At 41.4% G+C, this 26,872-nt stretch overlaps 1 protein-coding gene across 2 annotated transcripts in view; it reads left to right on the forward strand.

The window, feature by feature from the left end:
- The window catches only part of UST (uronyl 2-sulfotransferase), a 186,430-nt gene that overhangs the window by 128,700 nt on the left and 30,858 nt on the right, over window positions 1-26,872 (forward strand). For both annotated transcript variants that reach the window (XM_084827802.1, XM_084827801.1), the window contains exons 6-7: window positions 14,232-14,329; window positions 14,972-15,129. In XM_084827802.1, the coding sequence (XP_084683928.1) occupies window positions 14,232-14,329; window positions 14,972-15,129 (256 nt within the window). The remainder of the gene's footprint in view (window positions 1-14,231; window positions 14,330-14,971; window positions 15,130-26,872) is intronic.

Genomic DNA, 26,872 nt, shown 5'->3' on the forward strand with positions numbered 1-26,872 from the left:
CACTTATAAAACAAAAATAGTCCAGGTTGAGCAGGAGCTCAGTTGGTATTGTTCTTGCCTGCCTCCCCCTTTTTCCTGAATTCATAAATTTCAAAAGACAAATTGCATCCCAAAAGCAAGTTGTGTATGAGTGCTTTAAAAAACAACAACACCCATATTCTGTGATGAAATAATCCAAAATTCAGGAAACAGAATAATTGTGTAAATAAAGTAGACTTTCATATATTTTCAAAAATTGTGCTTTAGTAAATCAGATTGAAAGAGCATGTAGGAGGAAATGGTGCCAAGCCCAGGAATTTTGATTCTTTACACTGTGCCGAGAGAGAGACAGAGAGAGACAGAGAGAGATACAAATTCCAGAACTAGCAGCATCAATTCAGTATCACTAATCGTGCCTTATTGTAGCCATTGGCATTAGTATATTAATCATGAGAAGGTCTACATTACTACTAGAAGAGTTTTGGTGCCTCTTAGAACACTGAATTTCCCTTTCCTCCTTAGGCCAATTACAGTAGCCACAGGTTCATTTAGATCAGGGGTGGGGACTCAAGAGGCCAGTTTCAACCCCCTCCCCTGGGAGCCACACCTTTGTCACAGTCGCTGCTCAATTTTGTCAGTAGCCACAAAGCAATCAGTGTTTTCCTGCCGAAATTCGGCACAAACCGTCAGTTGTTTTGCTGCTGAACCCTGCCACCATTGTGGCGAATTGAGTGGTGCGGGAACTGAACAAGGCCAGGGAGCACATGCAGGTTGCATGTTGCCCAACCCTGATTTAGATTCTAGCTTAGTAGAGACAGAACCACATAACACTAGGTCAAGATTACACAAATTAGGGAGCAATCCTATGTGGAGAGGCGGCCGCCTCCAAACTCGGGGGCGACCACCTATCCAATGCAGGGCGGGAGGAGCACGGAGGCGATTCTCTCCTCTGCACTTCAGGTGCCCTGCATTTGTGGCTATGAGGACGTCAGAGAGTGGGATGGGAAGACCGGACACTGCATAGGAAGCATTGTACCGGCACTTCCGCACTCCCTGCCCTTGGGAACACCCTTTTTCCCCACTCTGTGTTGCTCATCCAAGCACAGAGCCCGGGGACGACCCGTACTGCCTACAAGGCAGCAGGGTGGGAAGGTGGTTCTCCAAGAACCGACCAATCCTATGGCTGTTTAGCCACTGTCTAGCAGCCATAGGATTGCACCCTTAATCAGTTTATTTGAGAACAAAGATGGATCCTATCTCCTAGGTGGTTGGGAATGGAATCAGAGACTCAGGGTCATCTGCTCTCTGGTTTTGCAGTAGTGGAAAGAGCACCAGGCCAAGTACCCATGGTTGTAATTAGGATTTTTAGATGATGCTTTCTCTTTGAGCTTGTGGACTTCCCTAGTACTCTGTCCTAACTTTATTCTAGGCTGGTTCTTATAGGCAAAAGATACCATGCAGTGCAAGCTAAGTGTGCAAAGGTCAGTAGCAGCTTCATGACAGCATTCACAAGTGACTTGAGCAAGGTGTTTTAGTAGGTCTATCCATGGCAGCTGTCTCAAGTTTAAGCAAGCTTGTCAGAGAGCAGCCCCTTGCACACACCCTAGATCTGCTCCAGAACTGCTCCTCTTGACAGATTTGGGGTATGTAGAAGGGGAGGGAAAATTCAGTCCACCGTTCTGCTGACAGAAGGTCACCATTGAATACAACCCAAGGGTAAGAGGAGTCTCTTTTTTGACATGTTTTAGTAAAATCGTTTTTTATTTTGGCTGTAACTCTGAAACTGTGGCCATGTGTAGGGTCATACACTAAAAGCAGCAACCTCTCACCCCAGCAATCTAGTATGGACATTGAAATAGCGCCGTTAGCCTTATTCTAGTCTCTAGTGGTCTCTTACACTTTCACAAAACGCCCACACAATCTGGCACAATGCATTGTCTGTGACACAGCTCCTTCCATTGGGCCTCATGGTGGAATAGTACTGGCTGCAAAGCTTTGGCAGCCAGTACTATAGTATTGGCAGCCTGTGCATGGCAGGCTTGCACCGCATCTGCTTGCCAAATGGCTCCCTTTAGCCATCCCCTTTCATTCGTAAGCAAAGGCCCACATTCTGCTAAGATTCAAAATGGAAGTTTTTAAAAGTTGATAATGTTCTTCTCTGAAAAATGTTTTAACAGTGCATCTTGATCTGTGATTTATGACAAAGGTAACCAAAAGGTAACCAAAACCAACTCGCTTTTATTTCTTTTCTTTAAATATATATGTATGTATGTATGTATGTATGTATGTAAAATAAAGGCTGGACTTTGCATGCAACAGGGTTTTTTTTTTGCCCCCACTGCCCCTAGCTCAAACTCTACTCCTGAAGGTCAAGATACCTTTGGACTAAAATTCAACAGGGCATGAAGGTCTACAGTTGGAAAGGAAAAGCAGCAACCCCTTGACCTGCAAGCAGAAGTGTTTAGGTCATCCTCTGGGCCATTTGGATCCTGTCCAGAAGAAGTAGATGTCATAAAGCGCCCCCACCCCAATTTCCACAAGTAATTTTCCTACAGCCTTTTCAGGCTACTTTAATTACAGTTTGGTAATTAAGCTTCCACATATGCCACTCCATTCAAACTGTCCTGACACCTAAGTAAAGTGTGTAGATGAGCTGGTATCAAGGCTGTTTATTGTTATCATAATGTTAGCACTCTCCCTTGCTTTGAATAAGGACTATGAAAGGTTCCTTATACATACTGATGGGACTCAACATTCATCTCTCCAGTTTGGTTTCAGTGGGACTAAGATACAGTTAACTCTGATTGGATCATTGAGAGCTCTTGCGAGCAGAAAGGTGAACCAAAATTTAATTAGAGTGCAGTCCTGTCAGGATGCCTGTCAGTCAGCCTTTGAACTTGAAAGTCTGCAATCCTATGCAGAGTGGGGGGGGGGATCTTCACCTCTGCGCTCCTCCCGCTCTGCATTTTTGCTAGATTGGCATTTTTACCCGTCTAGCTCAGGTGTCAGGGAGGGAAGGAGGCTGGGGGGGCCGGAGGATTCCTCGTAAACCAGTGTCCCAAGTCCCCTCTCTTCCCTACCTTCTCTCTGACTTCACTGTGCGATCTCAGAGAGGTAGCTGGTGTGGTTCTCTCCCAGCTGTGAGGGGAAGGGGGCAGGGAGCTCAGACTCCTGGGTCCAAGGTTGGAGTGCTCTCTCAGACGTCATTTTTAGGAATCTGGACTATCTTATGGCCCCCAAGACACTGTCTAGGAGCCATAGGATTGCTCTCCCCATAAATAGATTTATACATTCAAATGTTTTCCTATGCTTCAGTAGGATCAGGATGCACCTAACTCTGTCATGTATTTTGTTTTCTTTGCCTTCTGGTTGTACTATTTTATAAAACTTATCTTCCTGTCATGTTGAATGCAGCCATATTCTAGTTGTCTCTCTTCCCTGCCCCCAGCACTGCCATATAACATTTCTAGGGCACTGAGAAGCTTGTAGTGTTCTATGGGGGAAATGGAGATATGCTGAAGACTTAACATTTCCATGTAGCACTGCAATTGTATTATTAGAAATTCCTGTACCTTTGTCATTAATGGCTTTGAGATAGCTTTAATTAAATTGATTTTATCTGCACTTCACCCTGAGATCCTAATGATATAGGGCGGGATACAAATGTTTTAAATAAATAATAAAATAATAAATTAATTATCTCAATTAAAGCTATTTAATTAGCTTTAATAAGCAACCAGTGGCTTATGTATGTAGGCAGCTTTTGGATAGGAACAGTCCTACAAAATAGGATTCCATGCTTCCTGCCTCCCCCTTTTGTTGTTTTAACACCTTTTTGCACTGTAGAAGGATCCTTCTCTATTACTATGTCATTACAATACATGTGCTGTATCTAAGAATTTCTATTCCACCAACCTTCCAAAAGGTACTTAAAACATACAATATGGGAATAATTTTTTTTTTGAAATATAGAACTACTTTTAAACCTGGGTAGATAGCCAACCCCCTTCATGGATCACTGCCTTGTTGTGGCGAAGGGGCTTGTGTAACTCAGTGAAGCCATAAGCTATGCCGTGCAGGGCCACCCAAGACGGACAGGTCATGGCAGGGAGTTCTGACAAAATGTGGTCTACTGGAGAAGGAAATGGCAACCCACTCCAGTATTCTTGCCAAGAAAACCCCATGGAACGTATCACAAGGCTAAAAGGCCTTATGATGCCGGAAGATGAGCCCCTCAGGTCGGAAGGTGTCCAATATACTACTGGGGAAGAGCAGAGGGTATTTCCAAGTACCGCCAGAAAGAGTGAAGCGGCTGGGCCAAAGCTGAAAGGACACTCAGCTGTGGATGTGTCTGGTGGTGAAAAGAAAATCTGATGCTGTAAAGAACAATATTGTTTAGGAACCTGGAATGTAAGATCAATGAATCAGGGTAAGCTGGAGGTGGTCAAACATGAGATGGCAAGATTGAACATCGACATCTTGGGAATCAGCGAACTAAAATGGACAGGCATAGGTGAATTTAATTCAGGTGACCATCATATCTACTATTGTGGGCAAGAATCCCTTAGAAGAAATGGAGTAGCACTGAGAGTCAACAAAAGGGTGGGAAAAGCAGTACTGGGGTACAATCTTAAAAACGATAGAATGATCTCAGTATGAATCCAAGGCAAACCATTCAACATCACAGTAATTCAAGTCTATGCCCCAACCACTGAGGCCGAAGAAGCTGAGGTTGATCGGTTCTATGAAGACCTACAACACCTTCTAGAACTAACACCAAAAAAAGATGTCCTCTTCATCATAGGGGATTGGAATGCTCAAGTAGGAAGTCAAGAAATCACTGGGATAACAGGCAGGCATGGCCTTGGTGTACAAAATGAAGCAGGACAAAAGCTAATCGGGTTTTGCCAAGAGAACACGCTGATCATAGCAAACACTCTTTTCCAACAGCACAAGAGACGACTCTACACATGGACATCACCAGATGGTCAATATCGAAATCAGATTGATTATGTCCTTTGCAGCCAAAGATGGAGAAGCTCTATACAGTCAGTCAAAACAAGACCTGGAGCTGACTGTGGCTCAGATCATGAGCTTCTTGTTGCAAAATTTCGGCTTAAATTGAAGAACTTAGGGAAAACCACTAAACCATTCAGGTATGACCTAAATCATATCCCTCATGAATATACAGTGGAGGTGAGGAATAGATTTCAGGTATTAGACCTGATAGACAGAGTGCCTGAAGAACTATGGACGGAGGTCCGTAACATTGTTCAGGAGGCAGCAACGAAATCCATCCCAAAGAAAAAGAAATGCAAGAAAGCCAAGTGGCTGTCTGAGGAGGCTTTACAAGTAGCTGAGGAAAGAAGGGAAGTGAAAAGCAAGGGAGAAAGGGGAAGATATATCCAACTGAATGCAGAGTTCCAGAGAATAGCAAGGAGAGACAAGAAGGCCTTCTTAAATGAACAATGCAAAGAAATCGAGGAAAACAATAGAATGGGAAAGACTAGAGATCTCTTCAAGAAAATCGGAGATCTCAAGGGAATGTTTTGTGCAAAGACGGGCATGATAAAGGACAAAGAAGACAGGGACCTAACAGAAGCAGATGAGATTAAGAAGAGGTGGCAAGAATACACAGAAGAACTATACAGGAAAGATCTGAATGTCCCTGATAGCCATGATAGTGCGGTCACTGAACTTGAGCCAGACATCCTCGAGAGTGAAGTCAAGTGGGCCTTAGGAAGCATTAGTAACAACAAAGCTAGCAGAGATGACAGTATTCCAGCTGAGCTATTTAAAATCCTAAAAGATGATGCTGTTAAAGTGCTGCATTCAATATGCCAACAAATTTGGAACACTCAACAATGGCCGCAAGACTGGAAAAGGTCAGTTTACATTCCAATTCCAAAGAAGGGCAACGCCAAAGAGTGTTCAAACTACCACACAATTGCGTTCATTTCACATGCCAGCAAGGTGATGCTCAAAATCCTACAAGCTAGGCTTCAGCAGTATGCGAACCGAGAACTACCGGAAGTACAAGCTGGGTTTCAAAGAGGCAGAGGAACTAGAGATCAAATCGCCAATGTTCGCTGCATCATGGAGAAAGCAAGAGAATTCCAGAAAAACGTCTATTTCTGCTTCATTGACTACGCTAAAGCCTTTGATTGTGTGGATCACAACAAACTCTGGCAAATTCTTAAAGTGATGGGAGTACCATACCACCTTACCTGTCTCCTGAGAAACCTGTACGAGGGTCAAGAAGCAACAGTAAGAACCAGACATGGAACAACCGATTGGTTCAAAATTGGGAAAGGAGTACGACAAGGCTGCATATTGGCACCCTGCTTATTTAACTTATATGCAGAGTACATCATGAGAAATGCTGGGTTGGATGAATCAGAGGTCGGAATTAAGATTGCCAGGAGAATTATCAACAACCTCCGATACGCAGACGATACCACCCTAATGGCAGAAAGCGAAGAGGATCTCAAGAGCCTCTTGTTGAGGGTGAAAGAGGAGAGTGCAAAAGCTGGTTTGAAACTCAATATTAACAAAACGAAGATCATGGCATCTGGCCCTATCACTTCCTGGCATACAGAAGGGGAAGACATGGAAGCAGTGACAGATTTTACTTTCTTGGGCTCCAAGCTCACCGCAGACGGTGACTGTAGCCATGAAATTAAAAGACGCTTGCTCCTTGGGAGGAAAGCTATGGCAAACCTAGACAGCATAGTAACAAGCAGAGACATCACCTTGCCGACAAAGGTCTGTCTAATCAAAGCTATGGTTTTCCCAGTAGCAACATATGGCTATGAGAGCTGGACTATAAGGAAGGCTGAGCGCCGAAGAATTGATGCTTTCGAACTGTGGTGCTGGAGAAGACTCTTACGAGTCCCCTGGACTGCAAGGAGGTCAAATCAGTCAATCCTAAAGGAAAACAACCCTGAGTGCTCACTGGAAGGACAGATACTGAAGCTGAAGCTCCAATATTTTGGCCACCTAATGCGAAGAGAAAACTCTCTGGAAAAGACCCTGATACTGGGAAAGACTGAAGGCAAAAGGAGAAGGGGACGGCAGAGGATGAGATGGCTAGATAGCATCACCGATGCAATGAATATGAACTTGAGCACGCTGCGGGAGAGAGCGCAGGACAGGAAGGCCTGGCGTGCTATGGTCCATGGGGTCACGAAGAGTCGGACACGACTGAACGACTGAACAACAACAAGATAGCCAACTTTGAGCAGCCCCATCTGTCCCTGTGATACTGATGTGACGTTTATGCACCACGATATATTGTGATGTGCTGGTGCTGCAGTCGGTCCAAACCTCCCTGTTTGTAAAGTGCCTAATGTTGCATTAAGCTGCTGAATTACTTTTTTTTTTTAAGTGTTCCAGCCAGTGGCTTACAATCCAACAAGTCATGATACAAAAGGAATAGTGTGTGGAAGGAATAATTAAATAGCTTTTTGAGTGCCATTGTTTCTGGCAATCGGAATGTGTTTCCATATTAAAGATAACTGTCAAGAGGGGAGCAGGTAGGTTTTAAGAACGTTTTTTTCTCTGTCTGTTGGCAGTGCAACTTTTAGAGCAAACTACATATTTATATTAAATTGTGGCAATTGTTCTTTGGTGAGAGTTGTGATAATTATTTCCCTGAGAATCATAGGACAGTATCCTATGCCACTGTGCCTCCACTAGTTTTGTTGCAGAACAGACTGCTAGTGCAACAGGAACAAGCCATTCCTAAAATAAGCATGGAAATGAGTGACAATGCTGATTTCCAGAATGGAACAAATCATTTGAGCTCCCTTCTGAGAGCTCCACTGACCTGTCCCATTCCGGAAACAAGCATTGCCACTCATTTCCGGATGTTTCAGGAACCACTAGTTCCTATTGCACTAATAGTCGATTCCACCAGCGTGGGGGCAGGATAGATTACTCCCCATAGTGCACACACCCTATATATAGAACTACAGCTCCAAATGTCTTTCAGAGAGAAGAATGACAAATCATTTTAAGAATATAGTGTAGAAGTACTCTTAGTTGTGTAGAAGAGGGAAATTTGACAAGTACAGTTTGTTGTGCAGGACTAGGAAAAACTGCACCTGCTGAAATCCCCTCTTCTATATACCTATGGATGGTATAGGTTCCCTGACATCCTTCATATTTATCACCCTAGCGTTAGTTTTATCATCCGCAGCAAATTGTCACCCTTTTATTTTGTTCAAATATGTATCCTCATATATGGTCATAAAGTTATAGCACGTTTAGAACTTACATTTTAAGTACCAACAGTGTACTGTGAGTGCAAAATAGTCTTTGCCCAGTCCAAAAAAAGATAGATATGGTAAGATAAGAGGAAAAGAGTGGTGACTGAGTAACAGATAGTACCCAGAAATATTTTAAAAATGAGGATGTTGTAACAACAACAACAACAACAACAAACCTTGCAGAAGCTTGTTTTGCTATCATCTCCTTGTTTCTTTTAAAATTTTCAAGAAATTTTGGAAGTGTGGAGAAGAGATAAATTACAGGTGTAGCAATAGATGCAGAGAAGATGGTTTGGGAGAACGCCATACAAGGTGGAAGAAGTCTTTTATATACGACTGCAGGTCATTTATTCATATTACAACAGGCTGTTACAGTATGATGGTTTGACCCATTTTGTAAATATTGAGCAATCATTTTTCAGGTAGGATGGATTCTAAAAGTTACGGTTGGAGATTTTTAGGATTCTCAGTAGAGCAAGGAAGTTTTCTTTGGCTGTCTATGATGAGTGCTATTGACATAGGCTATATGTTGGGAAGAACAGCCACCTTAAAAGAACTCACCACTGACTAGTCTCACACACTGATTTTTCTAAATAGATTTTTATTCATTTTCCTCTTTGGGGGCAGCTTTTGAGCCAAAAAACATTTATTTAGCTCACCACTTCCTCTGTGGCCCTTGCCTTCAGCTGACATCCCCCTTCATCTTCATAAGGAAATATATATGAAAGAGAAAAGGCAATTAGATTTAATAGTAAGCTAAAGCATTGTATTTGGTGTAACAAAGAAATGTCATCATTTATTCCTTTGGGCATATTTGTTAACAATGAATCAAAGCTGGCTAGCATCTAGAAATATATGATTAAGCTTAGAAGGTTAGCTAGGAACAAGTAACAGCTACTTTTTACCTGATGCTTTTAATTTATTGGGTTTTAGTAGTCGTTTCTGTTTCTGGATTGCTACGAACTTTGTATGATTTTGTTGTGAACCTGTCTGAGAACTGACAGTATAAAACTGACGGTTGAAGGACAGTATAGGTTTTAAATAAACATATTTTATTTATTACTCATAATACGTATCATCTCACATACATATATGGTGGACAGGACAATGATGTAGCTGTAGATACATCTGAGCTTTTCCTGTGGTTAGAATTTAGAAGTTACTGTAGATTTGGATATATTTATTTACAGAATTGATCACAGTGCTGTATCCTGAATCACTGAGCTAATACCAAGATTTACATACTAAAAGTTCACTAATTATGTGTAGTGGGAACATCATAGTCAACAATTCAGAACTCTGTAATTTACCAGTTCACTAAAACATTCAGGCTGCAATCCTGTGCTCACTTCCCTGGGAATAAATCCCATAGAACTCACTTAGGCATGTACTGTATACATGTATAGGATTGCACTGGTCAAGTATAAAAGTGGAACCCTTATAAAGTGGAACCCTTATCTAACTTCCAGCAATTAAGGAATAGAATGGTAGCTAATTTGAAATATTATGATGTACCTAGAGCCTGCCATTTTTTCAGAGAAATTAAATATGATAAAATGGTATTTTTAATTGAAGGCAATTTATAAACATACTTAAAAAAAAAAAACACCTCGTGTTTTCCATCCATGGCTTTCTTTTCAGTTGTCACACTGATAGCATATACATTTTTTATACTATTGGTGTGATAATTCCTATTACTATTTAGTATTGTGAATATGTGAAACTATCAGGAGTTAAGTGATGACTTGCACTTATGGAATATGAAACTGTCCCTGTCCACAGCTGTGCAATATCTGTTCCTTTTATATATTAATTAATTTCACTATAGTCACATGGAGGTGTTGGTCTCGGAAGTATATATTTGAAGGTCAATTACCCGTCACCTAGTCCTTTAAGATATGAATAAAAAGTCTCACCACCACCACCAGTGGTATAGATAGGCAGGGACAGAGCGCTGCTGTTTGTATGTGAGCCTTCTTTTGAAAGCAATTCAGAAATTTCATTTGATCTAAAATAGGGCTACAAGATTATTAACTGGGACTGGGTGTTTTAATCATCTTATGCCAGTGTACTTCACTAGCTCCCAGTCTGTTTCTTGGCCCAATTAAAAGTGCTGGTTTTAACCTTCAAAGCCTTAAATGGCTTGGGACCAGGTTACCTAAAGGATTGCCTTCTCCCGAATATCCTAACTGAACCTTAAAGTTCTCTTCAGGAGCCCTGATCCAAGTGCCCCCACCAAGTGAAGTGAGGTGGGTGGCTACTAAGGAGAGGGTATTCTTAGTGGTGATACCCCAACTGTGGAAAAGCCCCTCAAAGCAAGCTCACCTGGCACCCTTTTTATGGTCTTTTCAGCACCAGGTGAAGACCTTTTTATTCACCCAGACCTATTAAATAATTTCTGATCTTCAAAACTGGCCTTTTAATGACCTGGTTCACACACTCACCTCTACCACAGCGAGCTGTGGTGAGCCGTGGTGCATGTCAGGCGGTTTTTAACTATTCAAGCCACAGCTGGTCATGTCATCTGAACCCAAGTGGCAAGGGTTGTGCAAGACTTAAACAACCCTTGCATAACCCTAGAAATGATCTTGGTTTGTTAACCCTTGCACACCCTCCATCGCCTGGGTTCAGATTTATTTGTATTTTGTTTGTTGGTGGTATTTATATACCACTGAATATAATAAAAGCAGTGGTTCACAATATTAAAATGCAGTATTAAAAACACAACATTGAAACACAGCATTAAAATATAGCCTTAAAAAACACTACCAGCTACAGTAAAAAAATCAAGGAGCAGTAAAATGGAGTGGCATAATTAATTTACAGCCCAAGGAAAGATAACACGGCAAGCCACAGCTTGAATATTCAAAATGACCACTGGCATGTGCTGCAGCCCCCTTTGGCTGCTTAATCGTGGGTTGTTTGACCATGCAAACCAGCCCATCATTTGGTGTGTAATTTACTGGGTATTGTGTTGCTGAAGTGGTTTTATCTCTTTCTCTGCACGTTAAAAGGTTGTAGGACTGTTTTGTTCTTGTATTTTAATATGGTGTATTATTATTTTCCTTCTTGTGAGCTGCCCAGAGAACATACATGACTGGACAGCCTTAACCCTTATCTTTTGATGCTGTTTAAGTCTGATTGTTTTTAAGACTTTCATTGCTCTCAGTTTTTATTGGATTAAGATTATGTTCAGGGTTATATATACTGCCTTGGGGACAATTTCAAAGGCCAAAAGGTGGTATATAAATATTTAAATAAACAAATAAACCTGTTTGGCTAATGAAAATCATTCTAGATACATATTTTAATTGAATATGTTTTTATATGAACCTTACTTTAAGATTGACCATTTTTAGCATGTCTCTTCAATACTTTTAGTGGTTTTTGAAACATTTTATCCAAACACTGATTTCTTGAGTTAGACTTTTTAAACTGAAACCAGAAGATCAGAGTATCTTTCATTAGTTGAGAGCTGCCACTTGGAAGGAAAGTACACAGAGCTTTAAAAGATTTATCATTTGAGTAGACAAAAATTTGCAATCAGGAGCTTGGAAACATTCCCTCCACAACAACATATCAGAGCTGAGGATAGTTAAAATAAATGTATTCCTTTTTAAAGCAACATAATAATATAATGCTTGTAATCCTGTGACAAGGAGCAAATACATACTGTTGAGTGGTATGTGTTAAGTATGCATTGATAGGGCCATTAGATTAGTGGTAGTAAAGCCTTTTCAGTTTAAGAACCATCCTTGGCATATTAGCATACTCTGTGTTTCAAATGCATTGAGGAGACTATCCCAGATATTGCTGTGAATGTTTGTTAAAACAGTTCACTTCATTTTTGGAATTCCTCCACAAATTTGTTCAGCACAGAGTGTACTATTGGAGATGTATCATGAATGTGAAGGCTGTGCCAGATTTGTACATTTTATTTGCAAACAGTTAACTTTATTAGAAAAACTTGTGTGAATATGTTGGCATACCATGCTTCTGAGATGCAACAATATAATTTCCGATCTGAGGCTATAATTGTTAATTTCTAAGATGATGTTGGAAATTGCATCAGATTGTTGATAACCCTCTTACATGAGTCTGAAATGGTCACTAATCTACTAGGCACTTTCTCAACTTTGAAGACAGTGACCATAAACTGTTAACGTGTAGTTCTGTGCATGTGCGCACAATTCCTTTGCGTTATTGATGTTAAATATGGTGGGAAAAGGAACTGTTTGAGGTTTCTGATTTATTTACTTACTAGCAAGTATACCTAACTTCAGTGGATTGGAATAAGCCTTAGTTTGATTCAGCAAAGCCTTGAAGTAAAGTTATGCAGCTGTCAGAGTTGGACCCATTGTGCCTGCCCCAATTCTGAGGGAAGGCACAGCCACTGACATTCTTAGGCACAGCTCCTGTCATGGTACACCGCTGTAGACCCCTGAGGGAGGGCTATGTTCACTCCATTGCCCTGAGGGGGTTCTGCCCGACATGAGGGGCAGGGGTCAGCCATATACCTCTGTTCCTTGGACTAAACCCCTCTCACTGGTTCTGCTTCAAACTGTATCAACAGCAAAGCTATGTGCAGCTTTGGGAAGTCTGCCACCTAGTGACTGAAGATGGTTCTGCAGGCTTCAAATGCGCAGATACATTTAATTTAATTAAAGTTAATTAATGCACTTTAACAACAAAATAACCCTGAGGTGCACACTGCTGGAGTCTCTTGGTGTATATGTGTCAAGTTTCAGGTGTCTAGTTTTCATGGTCTTAGAATTATGTTACTGACGACATATATCCTCTTTTATTATTATAGACACTAGTGGCTTTTCTTCCCATTCAGCTCCCTAGAAATTATACTCTATCCTCCTCCCCAGACCCTTGGTTTGTTTTTCTGCCTTCTGTCAACAGCATATAGGCCCTGTGCATGTTTTTCACCCAAGCAAACTAAAGTTCCATTTCACTCATACTGTCTGTACTAAATCATGATCAGTATATCATGTCCAGTGTTTCTCCTTAGTTGTTAGAGGTTTTGTGACCATTCTGTGACACCCAAGCAGCTTAGCCAATTGCTGAGGGAGTGGTGAGGTGTTTGGTGGTCAAATTCCAATTTTCATCCTATTTGCATTTGTGTATATCATTGTATTATCATGGGGTTCATAAGTGAGTTTAAATATGTTTCTACTATTATTCATGCTGAGCTTAATTTTTCTCCAGTAATGGTTTGATTCCTGTTATAGCATTTGTCACAGAAATAATTCTTAAGATATTCATATAAACAGTGTAGAATTACAATTTTTAATTTATTTTAAGCATCTGTCAAATGGTTAATGCTTCCTTATTAATACTTATTCAGTTAATACTTAAGTACTTCATAAACCAAACTGAATTTTAACTTTTGTTCACCATAATATTAATGCAGTCCTGTCCATTGTTGGTTAAGAGTGTTCCAGTTTCTACTTATTGAAGTACTTAAATATGTTTGACCCCTATGCTGATCGTATTGAATATGACTGAGTGCAGTTAAAATTATATGTTTTCTTTTTAAAGGCAATAGATGGATAGCTAGCTAGCTAGATTAGAAAGACAGAGAGATAGACAGACAGCTATCCCTTTTACAAGTCTCAAAAGCAAAGCTGGTACAATATATGAATATCATATTGTTGTGGTAGATCGTATTGGTGCAGAAATAATCCAGGATCTGCCATAAACCCCCATAAAAATTGATGTGCATAGAACCTTGAAGATTGTATCTGTTTTGAACCCATGTAGGTTGAACCCATTTAACACTAGTATACGTCATTAATTGTATAGTTGACATTTTCCAAGACAGTTGACATGTGAATGTGGATTTGCCACCAAAATGAGCTTTCTACGTGCACTTGTTCATGAATTTTCACAACAGATAACTTCATTGTAAGAACCTTAACATTTCATTTTCCTTTCCTTTTCTCCCCTCTCCCACCTTCTTCCCCTTTCTTTTAGGATATTAACGTATGTGTTCTTGAGAACTACCCTGAATGTTCCAATCCCAGGTTATTTTATATTATTCCATATTTCTGTGGACAGCATCCAAGATGCAGGTAACTATATATCCACCTTTTCTTTCTATTCCAGCCATTTCAGAGTTATTGTTTACCACTTAGGGAACCAGGAGAAATTGGATTTAGAATGATCAACAAGCAGCAGCAGGGAACTAAACTAGTGTTGCCAGTGTTAATCTGAAGGACAATGAATCATGCAGAATACCAGTTGGCCATATGAGCAAGCAAGCTATGCTACATGCTAAAGAAATGGGCAAAATAAGTCCCAAAGCCATCAGTGAGTTTGATCTCTGAATAAATTCTTCCTTTTTCTAAAATTCCTTTTTCTAAAATAGCTGTAGCCTGAACATAAAAGCAAAATAGCCTCTTCTTTACAGCCCCCACCCCCAGTCATAAGCTTGTCCTGTCCAAAATTAGATATTAAGTTGAAACTTATATGACAGGAAACAAAATCCTTTGGGGAACACAATTTTTATTGACCCCCCAACAGGCCAGTGTTGACGGCTTGAGTAGTTGGATCCTTTAAATATGTCACTGAAACCTTGATAGTTACCATTAAAATTATTGAACATTATAGATAGATTTCCTAGAAGACTTTGTTATAGTATAAACCCACTTTATTACCGAATAAAACTTCTGTTTGCAAAATTCAATTTAAAGAATTTTTTAACATTCTTTAAGGGAGCCTGGTGAATGGGCCCTCGAAAGAGCAAAACTGAATGTGAATGAAAATTTTCTACTTGTGGGGATTCTGGAAGAATTGGAAGATGTGCTGCTTTTACTAGAAAGATTTTTACCTCATTATTTCAAGGATGTACTCAGCATTTACAAAAACCCAGGTAACTCTATACTGATATCCCTAACTGATTTCTATAACGCAATAGATTTTCTTGTTTCATTGTAAGATGCATGCTCAACAGTCAATAAGCAAGTTGTAAAGGTTCAGATTTTTTTAAAAAAACACTCATTAGGTTAAATTATAATAAATCTTCACATCTTCTGTGCATTCGGCTATAGTAATACAGGCACACCTCACAGCTCAGATAGAAAAGTGCTTCTATACTTGCTATCTGCTATTGATGACAGAATATACTATTTTTGGGAGTTAAATGCCCATTTAAAGCAATCTACTTTCATGTGGCATACAGATTACACAGTAACCTCTACATGTGTGAAGGCTAAAACTCGAGAAGGGACAGCACACACTGGCCCCACTTCCAGTGTCTCTGTGTGTGCTGGCTCCTCATATCCCTGTCCTTGCTGTGTTCAACAGCAAGATCTGCAGGGAAGTTCTTCTCACATTTTCTTGAATGTGAGCACAACTCCATGCAGTTGGGGACCCTGGTTTCCAGACAGTGAAGAGGGTTAGTCATTTTATGGAATGGAATCTATAGAACCATCATCATATTTGTATTTTGAATACTCTTAACAGCTTTTAAGAGTACAGTGGTACATAAAAGACTAAAACTCTTAGCTGTATCCAGATATCATTTGAGATGAATATTATTTTGACCAAATCCCCTTATTCCCAAAGGAAATAAGAAATTAGCCAGTGCTGTGGTCTAGGTACTTTGTAATTTTTATGTCCTTCTAGGTATTGGCAATTTGAGACAAAAAACATTCTTGAAGCAAATATTTAAGGTACTGAAAAAGAGAGGGAAAGCACAGAAGAAAAACATTGAGAAAAGAAACATAGAGGTGGAACCAAACTTGCACTCAGCAGACTTCTGCTGGTGCCAGAGGAAGTGGGTGGAGTGGTGATTTTTGTTGATTCCTCCTTCTCGATGCAGCCCCGTGTGGCCCCTAAAAAGCTGCTCTGGAGGGTTAGGGAACCCATCAGAACCCATTCAGCATAAGAGGTGATGCTGGCTGCAGAAGGAAGAGGGAAAATCAATTGTGTGTTCCCGCTGTTTCAGCAGGAAGCCTCTTCTGGATCCTGGTTCCCTCCACAAACAAAAGAAGCTCTTCCATTCATGGAGGGGTATATCTGGAACCAACGTGTGGTTTTAAGACATGCTAAGGGATTAAAATGTTACCACCTAAAGGATTTTCATTAATTATTATATTAAAATATTTGTGTGAGGAGGCGTCAGGGGTCACTGTATAGTCCCCTATGTATTCCTTGTTGCCTAGCAGCAGTAGCCAGCCACAGTTAGGGCTGGTTAAACAGAAGAAAAGGGAATCAGGACAGAGGCTCTTTAAATGGATCCAGGACTCTGAGGGAGGAGGAAGAGGTGGGCAGAAGCACAGGATAAAAGCCTGAAGGCTAGAAGCTCAGGGGAGGAGGAAAGATGGAGCTGAAGTAAAGAGGCTCAGAAAGAGTGGCTGAAAAGAGCAACTGGAAGGAACAAAGACTGGATGGTAAAGAAGGGGGTAGGAGGAAGGGGAGAAGAGCAGCTGGCAATTAGACATTCAGTGTAAGCTTACTTTATAAATGTTTCTAAGGATTAAAATATTTGGTCCATGAATAAGGTCAAACTGACATACTTGTCAGTGCTTCTGAAATATCCAGTGTTGTAGACCTAAAACATGGGAAATATCTTAGCATAGCCTCAATACCATTAGAATATTTTTAAAATATCTAGTGGGCTGTCAAAGCCAGCACTACAATAAATCAGCCATCATGTTGTTGGTAGAAGATGGCAATGAAATCTTCTATTTTATATTTCTTATGTTACCATTTCCTTTCTCTTTTTGGCCTTTCATTAAGTTTAATACAAAGGATTTACTAAAGTAAATAGCAGGTATTTTTCTAGTACTTTGCAGCACATTAGCTCATCAAAGTTTACAAGCTCTGTATGCTCAGGGAGCAAAAGTATCACAGTAAAATATGGCACTGTTCTTTCTTTTTTATTTATTTTATTTTATTTAAGAAATGTCTTACTTGCTTTTCATTATAGAATAATCCCAAAACAGGGTACAATAATACAGCCCTGACAAAAAACATAATCAAATGGGAGAACAGTAACAGATAAAAACAGTTTACCCAATGTAACAAAAGGAAAGTGAAACTTTGCTCTAGGTGCACCCTCTGGGCCAACCTCACAGACAGCCCCACATAACTGCTCGATTTTCTATAACAGTCTTGCACAATATAGTTACTCAGTCTTTCAGGAATACATACAGTTTAAATAGATAAAATTAGAAGATATCTCTCTCTCTCTCTCTCTCTCTCTCTCTCTCTCTCTCTCTGAGGACAGGAGGTGCAATAAGTCAAAACTAAAAACAATCAAAACTAAAAACAATCAGTTTTGTGTGTGTGTTAGGATAAAAATTCTACCAGTTTTATTACTGCCATTAGAATGGTACTAGACACTTAGTATTAACTAGAATATTAATGTATTTTAGAATGTCAGTGACATATGATCCGTCATTATAAGGTTAGTATAATTTATACAAGCTGAAATCTCAAGTTCTATATAAGATTGGATTGGTGTGGGATGGGGCTTACGTAATCATCTTTTATGTTTATTATTAAGGTTTCTAAGGGAGCAATCCTATCTGGGTTGACGGTTGCCTCCGAGCCCAGGGGGAACTGTCTGTCCAGTGCAGGGTGGGAGGAGTGGTGAGAAGTGGCTCTCCTCCTCACTCCCCCCACCCGGCTTTTGCAACTAGACAGCTGATTTTGGCTGTCTAGCCGTGAGACCTCAAAGCGCAGGAAGTGGCAGCTGGACAACACATAGGATGTGTTGTACCGGCATTTCCAACTTCCCCGCCCCAGCATGCCCCCTGGAACATCCCATTTTTGCCACTCCACTCTCCTCTTCTGAGCGCGGAACACGGGGCTGTTCTTCCCTGCCTACAAAGCAATGCGGGAAGGGTGGAGATCAATTCTCAGGTCGGTTCTCAGCTCCAGGGTCGGTTCCCGGAAACCGACCTATCCTATGGCTGTCTAGCCACTGACTAGAGGCTATAGGATTGCGCCCTTACTTGCCTTTCAAGGCTCACTGCCCTCACAAGGGGACTTACAAAATTCTAGAACTGGTGAAAATCCCGCTACCATTTCAATCTTTAAACCACAACATTATCTAAAAACAAAGCAGCAGCTAAAGATTTCTTCAAGTATAGCACAATATAAACAAATGCAGACTGGAATAAATGTGTCTTCAGAGTTGTTGTTGTTCTTGTTGTTGTTTTAAACAAGCAGTGATGAGGCTGTACATATCTCCCTTGGGAGGTAGTCCCAGAGGTGTGGGGGCAATGACTGAGAGTGCCCTGTCCCTAGCTCTTGCTGGCCTAATGGCTTTCACTGGTTGATCAGAGAGCAGAGCCTTTGAAGCAGATGTTAATGCTTGGGCAGGCTCATACACGTGTAGGTTCTTCAGATATGGTCCTAAACCATTCAGGGCTTTAAAGGCTAAAACCAGCATCTTGAATTGGGCCAAGGAATGAATAGACATCCAATGTAATTGATACAGGATAGGTGTAGTATGATTTGAGCACCTAGCTCACTCATACACAATCAAGAGTGTTGTGGCACCGTCAACACTAACAGATTTATTATGACATAAGATTGCATGAACACTGTCTACTTCGTTGGAAGCGTGAAGTGTTAACCTCAAATTGGCAGATTTATATACGTATGCTGGGGGGTGAGGGGGAATGTAAACCATGAGGTCAGAAGGAACTGAAATGCAAAAATGCAGACAGTGATAACTACCTTAACGGTTGCCATTCACAAAACTTTGTTGGCTGATAATACAAATATAATTGCAAAAGGTGAACAGATTAATATATGTAGTGTGATTTAAAACTTAAAGATCAAAATCAGTCATTCCTCAGACTACAATACCAACCCAACAAAGTGAAAAAACAGACCAACAGGAACAGACTGATGCCAGGAATAAGGCTCTGCTTCTGAGGAATAGTGTATGTGTTTATGCGTGTAAGTGTACATATGCACACAGATGACAGATTAAAAAAAATTAAAATATAAAATGTATGCTTGGGGAGTAAATATGTGTCTTTTCTGCGCTGGTTTACACTAAAGTTAGGATATATATTCTTTTTTCTTTTTTATTGATTGATATGTGTTAATTCTAAGGCTTTTTGAGTAACAGGCAGTACCAATAAATTAGATAAACATTAAAAAATTGTACAACAAGTATTTTCATTTTAAGGATAAGCTTAACCTTCCCTAACAGAGTGTATTAGATGCCAAATGTTGTGAAAAAAGGAAAATGTAAAAATCTGTGTTAAGTATAAAGTTTTTGTATTTGGTACTAAGTTGATTTGGCCAGAAGGTGGCATTGTCTCTCTTCTTTTCTCATATAGTTATAAAACAGGGAACTTGAAAGAGCAAACATAGACTTGCATTCTGCTGCTAACTTTTCATATTTTCCATTCTGTTCAGTGAAGAGAGAAATGGGTAAAACTTGAATTCCCTCTCTACTCTTCCTCTTCCTCTTGAATCTACAAGATTCAAAATTACCCAGAAGAATGCTCTGAACAGAATCATATTTTATAAATTATCACTTCAGTAAACATCCCTCAAACATATGCAGATTTAGCTGTGTGTGTTAATATGTTTGTGTTCTAATGTAAATGCATATGTTCATATGTTTGTAATGGTCATGGTACTCTATGAAGAAGGGTTGCCTCATATAACCATTCATGTTTAGTTTATAAGCATCAGAATTTTTTTTTATTTTTTTATTTTGTATTTTATTTTATTTTTTAACTAACTTTTTTTTCATTTATTTGTCTTGTAACACACACTTCCATGCCAGTGGGACTCTGCTTTTAACCTCTACTGAGTAGAGGAACAGGCACAGGCTAGTCTAGAACAATCACAAAGCTAGACACAAAAAGGGAAAAGAGGCAATGGAAGGACAAGACTCTCCAGTGGTGGTGACCTGCAAGGTGTGTGCAATGTTTGTTTTCTTGCCTGAGAACAACATGGCCTACACCTGCAACAAATGCAAGTTGATCACACTGCTGGAAGAAAAAGTAAGTGGACTGTAGTGGAATAAGAGAACATGAAGAGTTCTTATTCCCTCCGGGGAATAAGAGAACATGAAGAGTTCTTGGACAGAATGGGGGAACTACAGCAGCAAAGGGAAGACCAGAAGCTTGAAGAGCAACAGTAAGATGAGGCAGTGGGAAATGCTGAGGCGAAGAAAAATGGAGTACAGGATAATCCTTGGAAAAGGGTGACAGTAAGGAGAAGAAAAACTAGACGCCACTCTGCACCAGTGGAAGCAGTGGAGCTGTGGAACCGATTCCAGGTACTTGCGGATGAGACTGGAGAACAGCCTGCAGAGGAAGAATCACAGGGGAACCTACATGAGAGTGAGCAAGAGGCTGAAGGTCAGTCAAACAGAGGCGATGAAACCCAGGCCTACACCAACAAGAAGAGAAGAGTAGTAGTAGTGGGAGACTCCTTGCTGCGTGGGATCGAGACCCAAGTATGTCGCGAGGACCCGTGGACTCTCCAGGTATGTTGTCTCCTGGGAGGACAAATTAGAGACGTGACTGAAAGGTTGCCTGCACTCATAAAGCCCACTGACAGGTATGCCTTTCTTCTCATCCATGTGGGAACAAATGATACCGCCAAGCGGAGCTACGAAGAGATCATGTCAGACTTTGAAGCTTTGGGAAGGAAACTCAAGAACTTTGGGGCCCAGATAGTTTTCTCATCCATCCTTCCAGTAGTTAGAAGAGGGATAGAAAGGGAACGAAAAATACTCCGGGTGAATGACTGGCTATGAAGGTGGTGCCGACGAGAGAGATTTGGATTCTGGGACCACGGGCTATACTTCCTGGAAGATGGACTGTTGGCAAGGGATGGGTTGCACCTCACAAAGGATGGGAAGAATGTGTTTGGCCACAGCATGAAGAACTTCATCAGGAGGGCTTTAAACTGAATCCTACAGGGAAGGGAGATGTAATGTTGGAGGTAACAATGGACGTAGGCACATGCACTGCAACGGAGAGAACAGCTCTGATAGCGCCCAATAATAGTCTTCAGACACATGTAGGAAGAAAGCCAGATTATGAAGCACATGGTCTTCGATGTCTATATACTAATGCCCAGAGTATGGGAAACAAACAGAACAAACGTCAACTCTTAATACAGGAGGGAAATTATGACTTGATAGGTATAACTGAGACTTGGTGGGATGACTGTCATGACTGGAATACAGCAGTTGAAGGATATAACTTGTTCAAAAAGAACAGGAGGAACAGAAAGGGAGGTGGGGTTGCACTGTATGTGAAAAATACATGTCTCTGCACAGAAATAAAAGGAACCTGGTGGTCGGAGTCTGCCACTGGCCACCCAACCAAGGAGAAGACGAGGATGAAACTTTTGAAAAGCAAATAGCCAATGTTTTAAGGAAGCATGATGTAGTAGTCATGGGGGACTTCAATTTCCCCAATATTTGTTGGGAGACAAATTCTGCAAAACATGGCCCCTCCAGGAAATTCCTGACTTGTGTGGCGGATAACTTCCTCCTACAGTAAGTAGAGGAAGGAACTAGAGGATCGGCTATCCTTGACTTGATCCTAACCAACAGAGATGACTTAGTGGATCAAGTAGCAGTTACAGGAACTCTGGGGGAAAGTGACCATGTTGTACTTGAGTTCTTGGTTCTAAGGGAAGCAAAAGCCGAGTGTAGTCAAACGCGTACCCTGGATTTTAGGAAAGCTGATTTTCATAAACTCAGAACAATGATCAGTAAGGTCCCATGGCAAGTGATGCTAATGAGAAAAGGAGTCCAAGATGGGTGGGAGCTTTTAAAAAAGAAAATTCTCAAGGCACAATTACAAACAGTTCCAACAGGAAGAAAAGGTGGAAGACAACAGAAGAAGCCAGTGTGACTTCACAAAAAGCTTAGGGATGACCTGAAAACAAAAAAAAGGACACATATAGGAAGTGGAAAGAAGGCCAAGTAACAAAGGAAGAGTACAGGCAGGTAGCACAGAATTGCAGGGATGGTGTCAGGAAGGCTAAAGCTGAGAACGAGCTGAGGTTAGGGAGGGATGCTAAAAACAACAAAAAGGCTTTCTTCAGCTACGTGCATAGTAAAAGGCAGAGGAAAGAAATGGTTGTTCAGCTATTAAATAAGGATGGCAAAATGATAACACATGACAAAGAAAAGGCAGAGATGCTCAATTCCTACTTTGGCTCATTCTTCTCCCAAAAGAGGGTCTATGTCCCCCCTGCAAAGGCGAAGTACAGGCTGAAGGGGCAGGATTGCAGCTTGAGATCGATAGGCATATGGTCAAGGAACACCTAATGACTTTGAATGAGTTCAAATCTCCAGGGCCAGATGAACTGCATCCTAGAGTAATAAAGGAACTGGCAGAAGAATTCTCAGAACCACTGTCTATTCTCTTTGAGAAATCATGGAGGATGGGGGAAGTGCCAGATGAGTGGAGGAGGGCTAATGTTGTCTCTGTCTTCAAAAAGGCAAACCGGAGGAACCTGGGAACTATAGACCAGTCAGTCTGACATCAATCCCTGGGAAAATTCTGGAGCAGATTATAAAGCAATCGATCTGGAAGCACCTTGAAAACAATGCAGTGATTACTCGAAGCCAACATGGATTTGTCAAAAACAAGTCCTGCCAGACAAATCTGATCTCATTTTTTTGATCAAGTAACCTCCCTTGTGGACCGTGGGAATGCTGTAGACATAATATACCTTGACTTCAGCAAAGCTTTCGACAAAGTGCCCCATGATATCCTGATGAGCAAACTAGCTCAAAGTGGGCTAGATGAAACAACGATCCGGTGGATCCACAGTTGGCTACAGAATCAGACTCAAAGAGTGCTTATCAATGGGACATTCTCAAACTGGGGAGAGGTAACGAGTGGGGTACCGCAGGGCTCAGTCCTGGGCCCAGTGCTCTTCAACGTTTTTATTAATGACTTGGAGGAGGAGGTGCAGGGAATGCTGATCAGATATGCAGATGACCCAAAATTGGGCGGGATAGCTAATACTTTGGAAGACAGAAACAAAATTCAAAGTGATCTGGATAGACTGGAGTGCTGGGCAGAAAACAACAGAATGACATTTAATAGGGATAAATGCCAAGTTCTGCACCTAGGAAAAAGAAACCAAATGCACAGTTACAAGATGGGGGATACGTGGCTCAACCATACTACAAGCGAGAAGGATCTTGGAATTGTTGTCGATCACAAGCTGAATATGAGCCAACAATGTGATGTGCCCTTCAAAAAGGGCAAATGCTCTTTTGGGCTGCATTAATAGAAGCATAGCTGCCAAATCCTGGGAAGTACTAGTTCCCCTCTACTCAGCATTGGTTTGCCTCATCTGGAGTACTGTGTCCAGTTCTGGGCACCACACTTTAAGAAGGAGGCAGATAAACTGGAGAGGGTTCAGAGGAGGGCAACAAAGATGATCAGGGGACTGGAAACAAAGCCCTATGAGGAGAGACTGAAAGAACTGGGCATGTTTAGCCTTGAGAAGAGAAGACTGATGGGGAGATATGATAGCGCTCTTCAAGAACTTGAAAGGCTGTCACAGAGAGGAAGGCCAGGATCGCTTCTCCATCATCCCAGAGTGCAGGACACAGAATAATGGGCTCAAGTTACAGGAAGCCAGATTCCGGCTGAACATCAGGAAAAACGTCCTGACTGTTAGAGCAATACGACAATGGAACCAATTCCCTAGGGAGGTAGTGGGCTCTCCCACACTGGAGGCATTCAAGACGAGGCTGGACAGCCATCTGTCAGGGATGCTCTGACTTGGATTCCTGCATTGAGCGGGGGGTTGGACTCGATGGCCTTGTAGGCCCCTTCCAACCCTACTATTCTATGATTCTATGAAATATTTGGTTTTATTTGAAGTTTTAAACCTCAGAATGGACTTCTGATACCATCTTGTGCATTTCAAAGATTATCTTGAAGTTTAGATTGAAAATTATGCCATTATTATGGAGCATCCTTCCCTAACCTGGCACCCTCCAGATGTATTGGAGCACAACTCTCATCCTCGCTATTGTTGGATTCCCTTTGCCCCTGCTGAAAACTTCAAAAGTCAAATCAAAACACAGACAAAAGGCTTCAATCCATGGCTTTATCCACTTACTTCATTGGGTCATACAAATGCAAATTGTCAGTGACTCACAGTCTACAAAGGAAATGCCTTCAGGGAGTTTAAAAGAAAGCTATGAAAGTTGCCCACTGTTTGAAGAAAAGGCGGGCCACTATCCTAACTTAAGGGGTGGAGGGATCTCCCTCTCTCTCGGGAGGCCTCTAAGCGCAGCTGTTCATGCCGGGCCAATAGGGCAGACTGTCTAAGCTCCGCCCCTGCCATCTCTCTTTTGGCTCTGTGCCTGGCGTCTAAGAATTCAGGCTCTCCAAGCCCCACCTCTCCCTGTTCACTATCTCGCACAGGGGTATGTGAAGAGAGGCCCTTTCCATCCAGCTGAGCCTTTGAAGCCTGAGGAGTCTGTGTTTCCATCTCTGGACAAGCCTGGGAAACTTCCTCCCCCACGTCTTGCAATTGTTTTTCAGAATCTGAGCTATTGTGCCACTCCCTGTGCTCAAAGGCAACCTTGACAGCTATGCCAGCTTGGCTACTGGCCAGGCTAGCATGGGAATGCTAGAAGTTGTAGCCCATCACACCTGGAGGGCACAAGGTTGCAGAAGGCTTTTATAGAAGTTATAAGAGGAAAGAAAACAGGTACTCTTATGGATTGGTTAAAGAAAGTGGAGTTGGAATAAATGGATAGTTATCACAGTGGAAGGATGTTAAAAATGCAGTCCCCAATGTCCTGCATTGGGAGTGGTGCTTTTAACTCATAAATGACCTAAAGTTAGGAGTGAGCACTAAGGTGGCCAAGTTTGTTAACTACACCAAATTATTCAGGGTGATAAGAACAAGAAGTGATTGCAGAGAACTCCCAGAGGATCTTCCAGACTTGGAGAATGAGCAGTAAAGTGGCAAATACAGTTCAGTATAAGTACATGTAAAGTGATGCACATTGGGGTAAAAAAAATCCTATCCATTTATGGAGTCTGACCTGGTGGTCACTTTTCCTTCGTCAGCAAAGATTTCCCACATTGTTCTGGTCCTGTATTACCTTACGAAGCATCTAGCCTTACTGATAGAAGCGGGCTCTTTCTCACTGTTTAACCCATTCTGTCAGCTACTGATGTAAGCAACAAACTGGCATGGGTCAACTCAAAAGGAGGATTCCTCTAGCAAAACAGTAAGGTTCAGATCCTTCATAAGGCAATACCAAACCAGGAAGACATGGGGCATCTTTGCTGGTTGCAAGCATTCCATCCTCCCCATCTGGATTTGGGCCTGAAAAACCAAGGAGAAATGTGGTGCATGGAGGGTAACTTGTAAGCAAGCACAATTTGTGACATTGCACATCATCATCACAGGGCACGTCAGTTAAGGCATCAGCCTTAGCTTCCAATTTCTTGACTTTGTGGGGCTTGAGCATACATGAGGTAGTCTTAACTCTGGTCTTAAACTAGTAGAGGGGAGGGGTTATCATTGAATCCTACTTTGCTTGTTCCATGGGCCATGCAAAAGTCAACATACTTTGAAGGCTTGCTTCTTTACTTAAGGCAGGCAAAGGCAACGTGGAAAATAGTGGTGAGAGAGAGCAGCGATGAGAACAGCAATGCAATGCAGAGCACTACCTAGGTGGTGGACAGCAGGCATAGGCAGGCAGGTGGTGGGATTTTTATTTGACAGAATTTATATACTGCTCTATGTCTAGTAAGTTTCCCAATTAGTAGACAATAAAAGAAAAGGGAAACATAAAAATATAGAATTAAAATATTTAAAATCAGATTATGTCAATAAAACTGTGCCAGGTGGTCACAGGTGACAGCCCAACAGGTTTCACCTATCAGATGAGTGGCATGTAAGCAGGAAGACTAGGAGATGGACTAGGGAAAACCCTCTTATCACTTTTTGGGCTACGAAATGGTGCTAAAACTGACAAAGAAGATGGCTTTGGCTATCTCTTGACTGATGAAAGTCTTACAGTTTTGAGAATCTGGAAGTCCCAGGAAACTATATAGTGCTGCACATAGCGTAGTTCAATGGTGTACAACCTTTTTGGCCCTGAGAGCCTCCTGTGATGCTGGCTCAGGCAGGCAGGCACATACATCCCAACAGACTTACAGATTGCTCTTTCCTCACTGCCAACAGTGTTGGAGAAAATGCAGTCTGTATGAGGATCTCTGGAGGAGGAGGTAGAGAGACTAGAGGTGTGGGGAAAATCAGCATGGTGGAGAATTCAGCAGTGGTGAGAGGTTCAGGGGAGTAAAGGCCCTTAGAGTTTGTGCAGGGTTTCAAGAGCATACCTCTGTATTATATTTTTGCAATTTATAGATGGAAACAGAATAACAGTGCAACAATTGCTTGAAAATGTACTGTCTGTCAGCTGGTAATCCGTGCAAGAAGCAGTTATCGGTAGTCTCCACTCTCACAGTAAACTCATAGTCACTGCTCTTACTTGCTGAAATATTTGGGTAGGTTTTGGATGGTAATATTGGGGTCACTATATGGCCATAGTATAGAATCTGTAGAAAGTGTCTCGACCGGCATCTGCAAGTGCCAGCCAAGTCAGGTGCCTCCTTCCCATG

Source organism: Heloderma suspectum, chromosome 1, assembly GCF_057233095.1.
Source record: "Heloderma suspectum isolate Gila_16-S chromosome 1, 16-S_ref, whole genome shotgun sequence".
NCBI classification, from domain to species: domain Eukaryota; kingdom Metazoa; phylum Chordata; class Lepidosauria; order Squamata; family Helodermatidae; genus Heloderma; species Heloderma suspectum.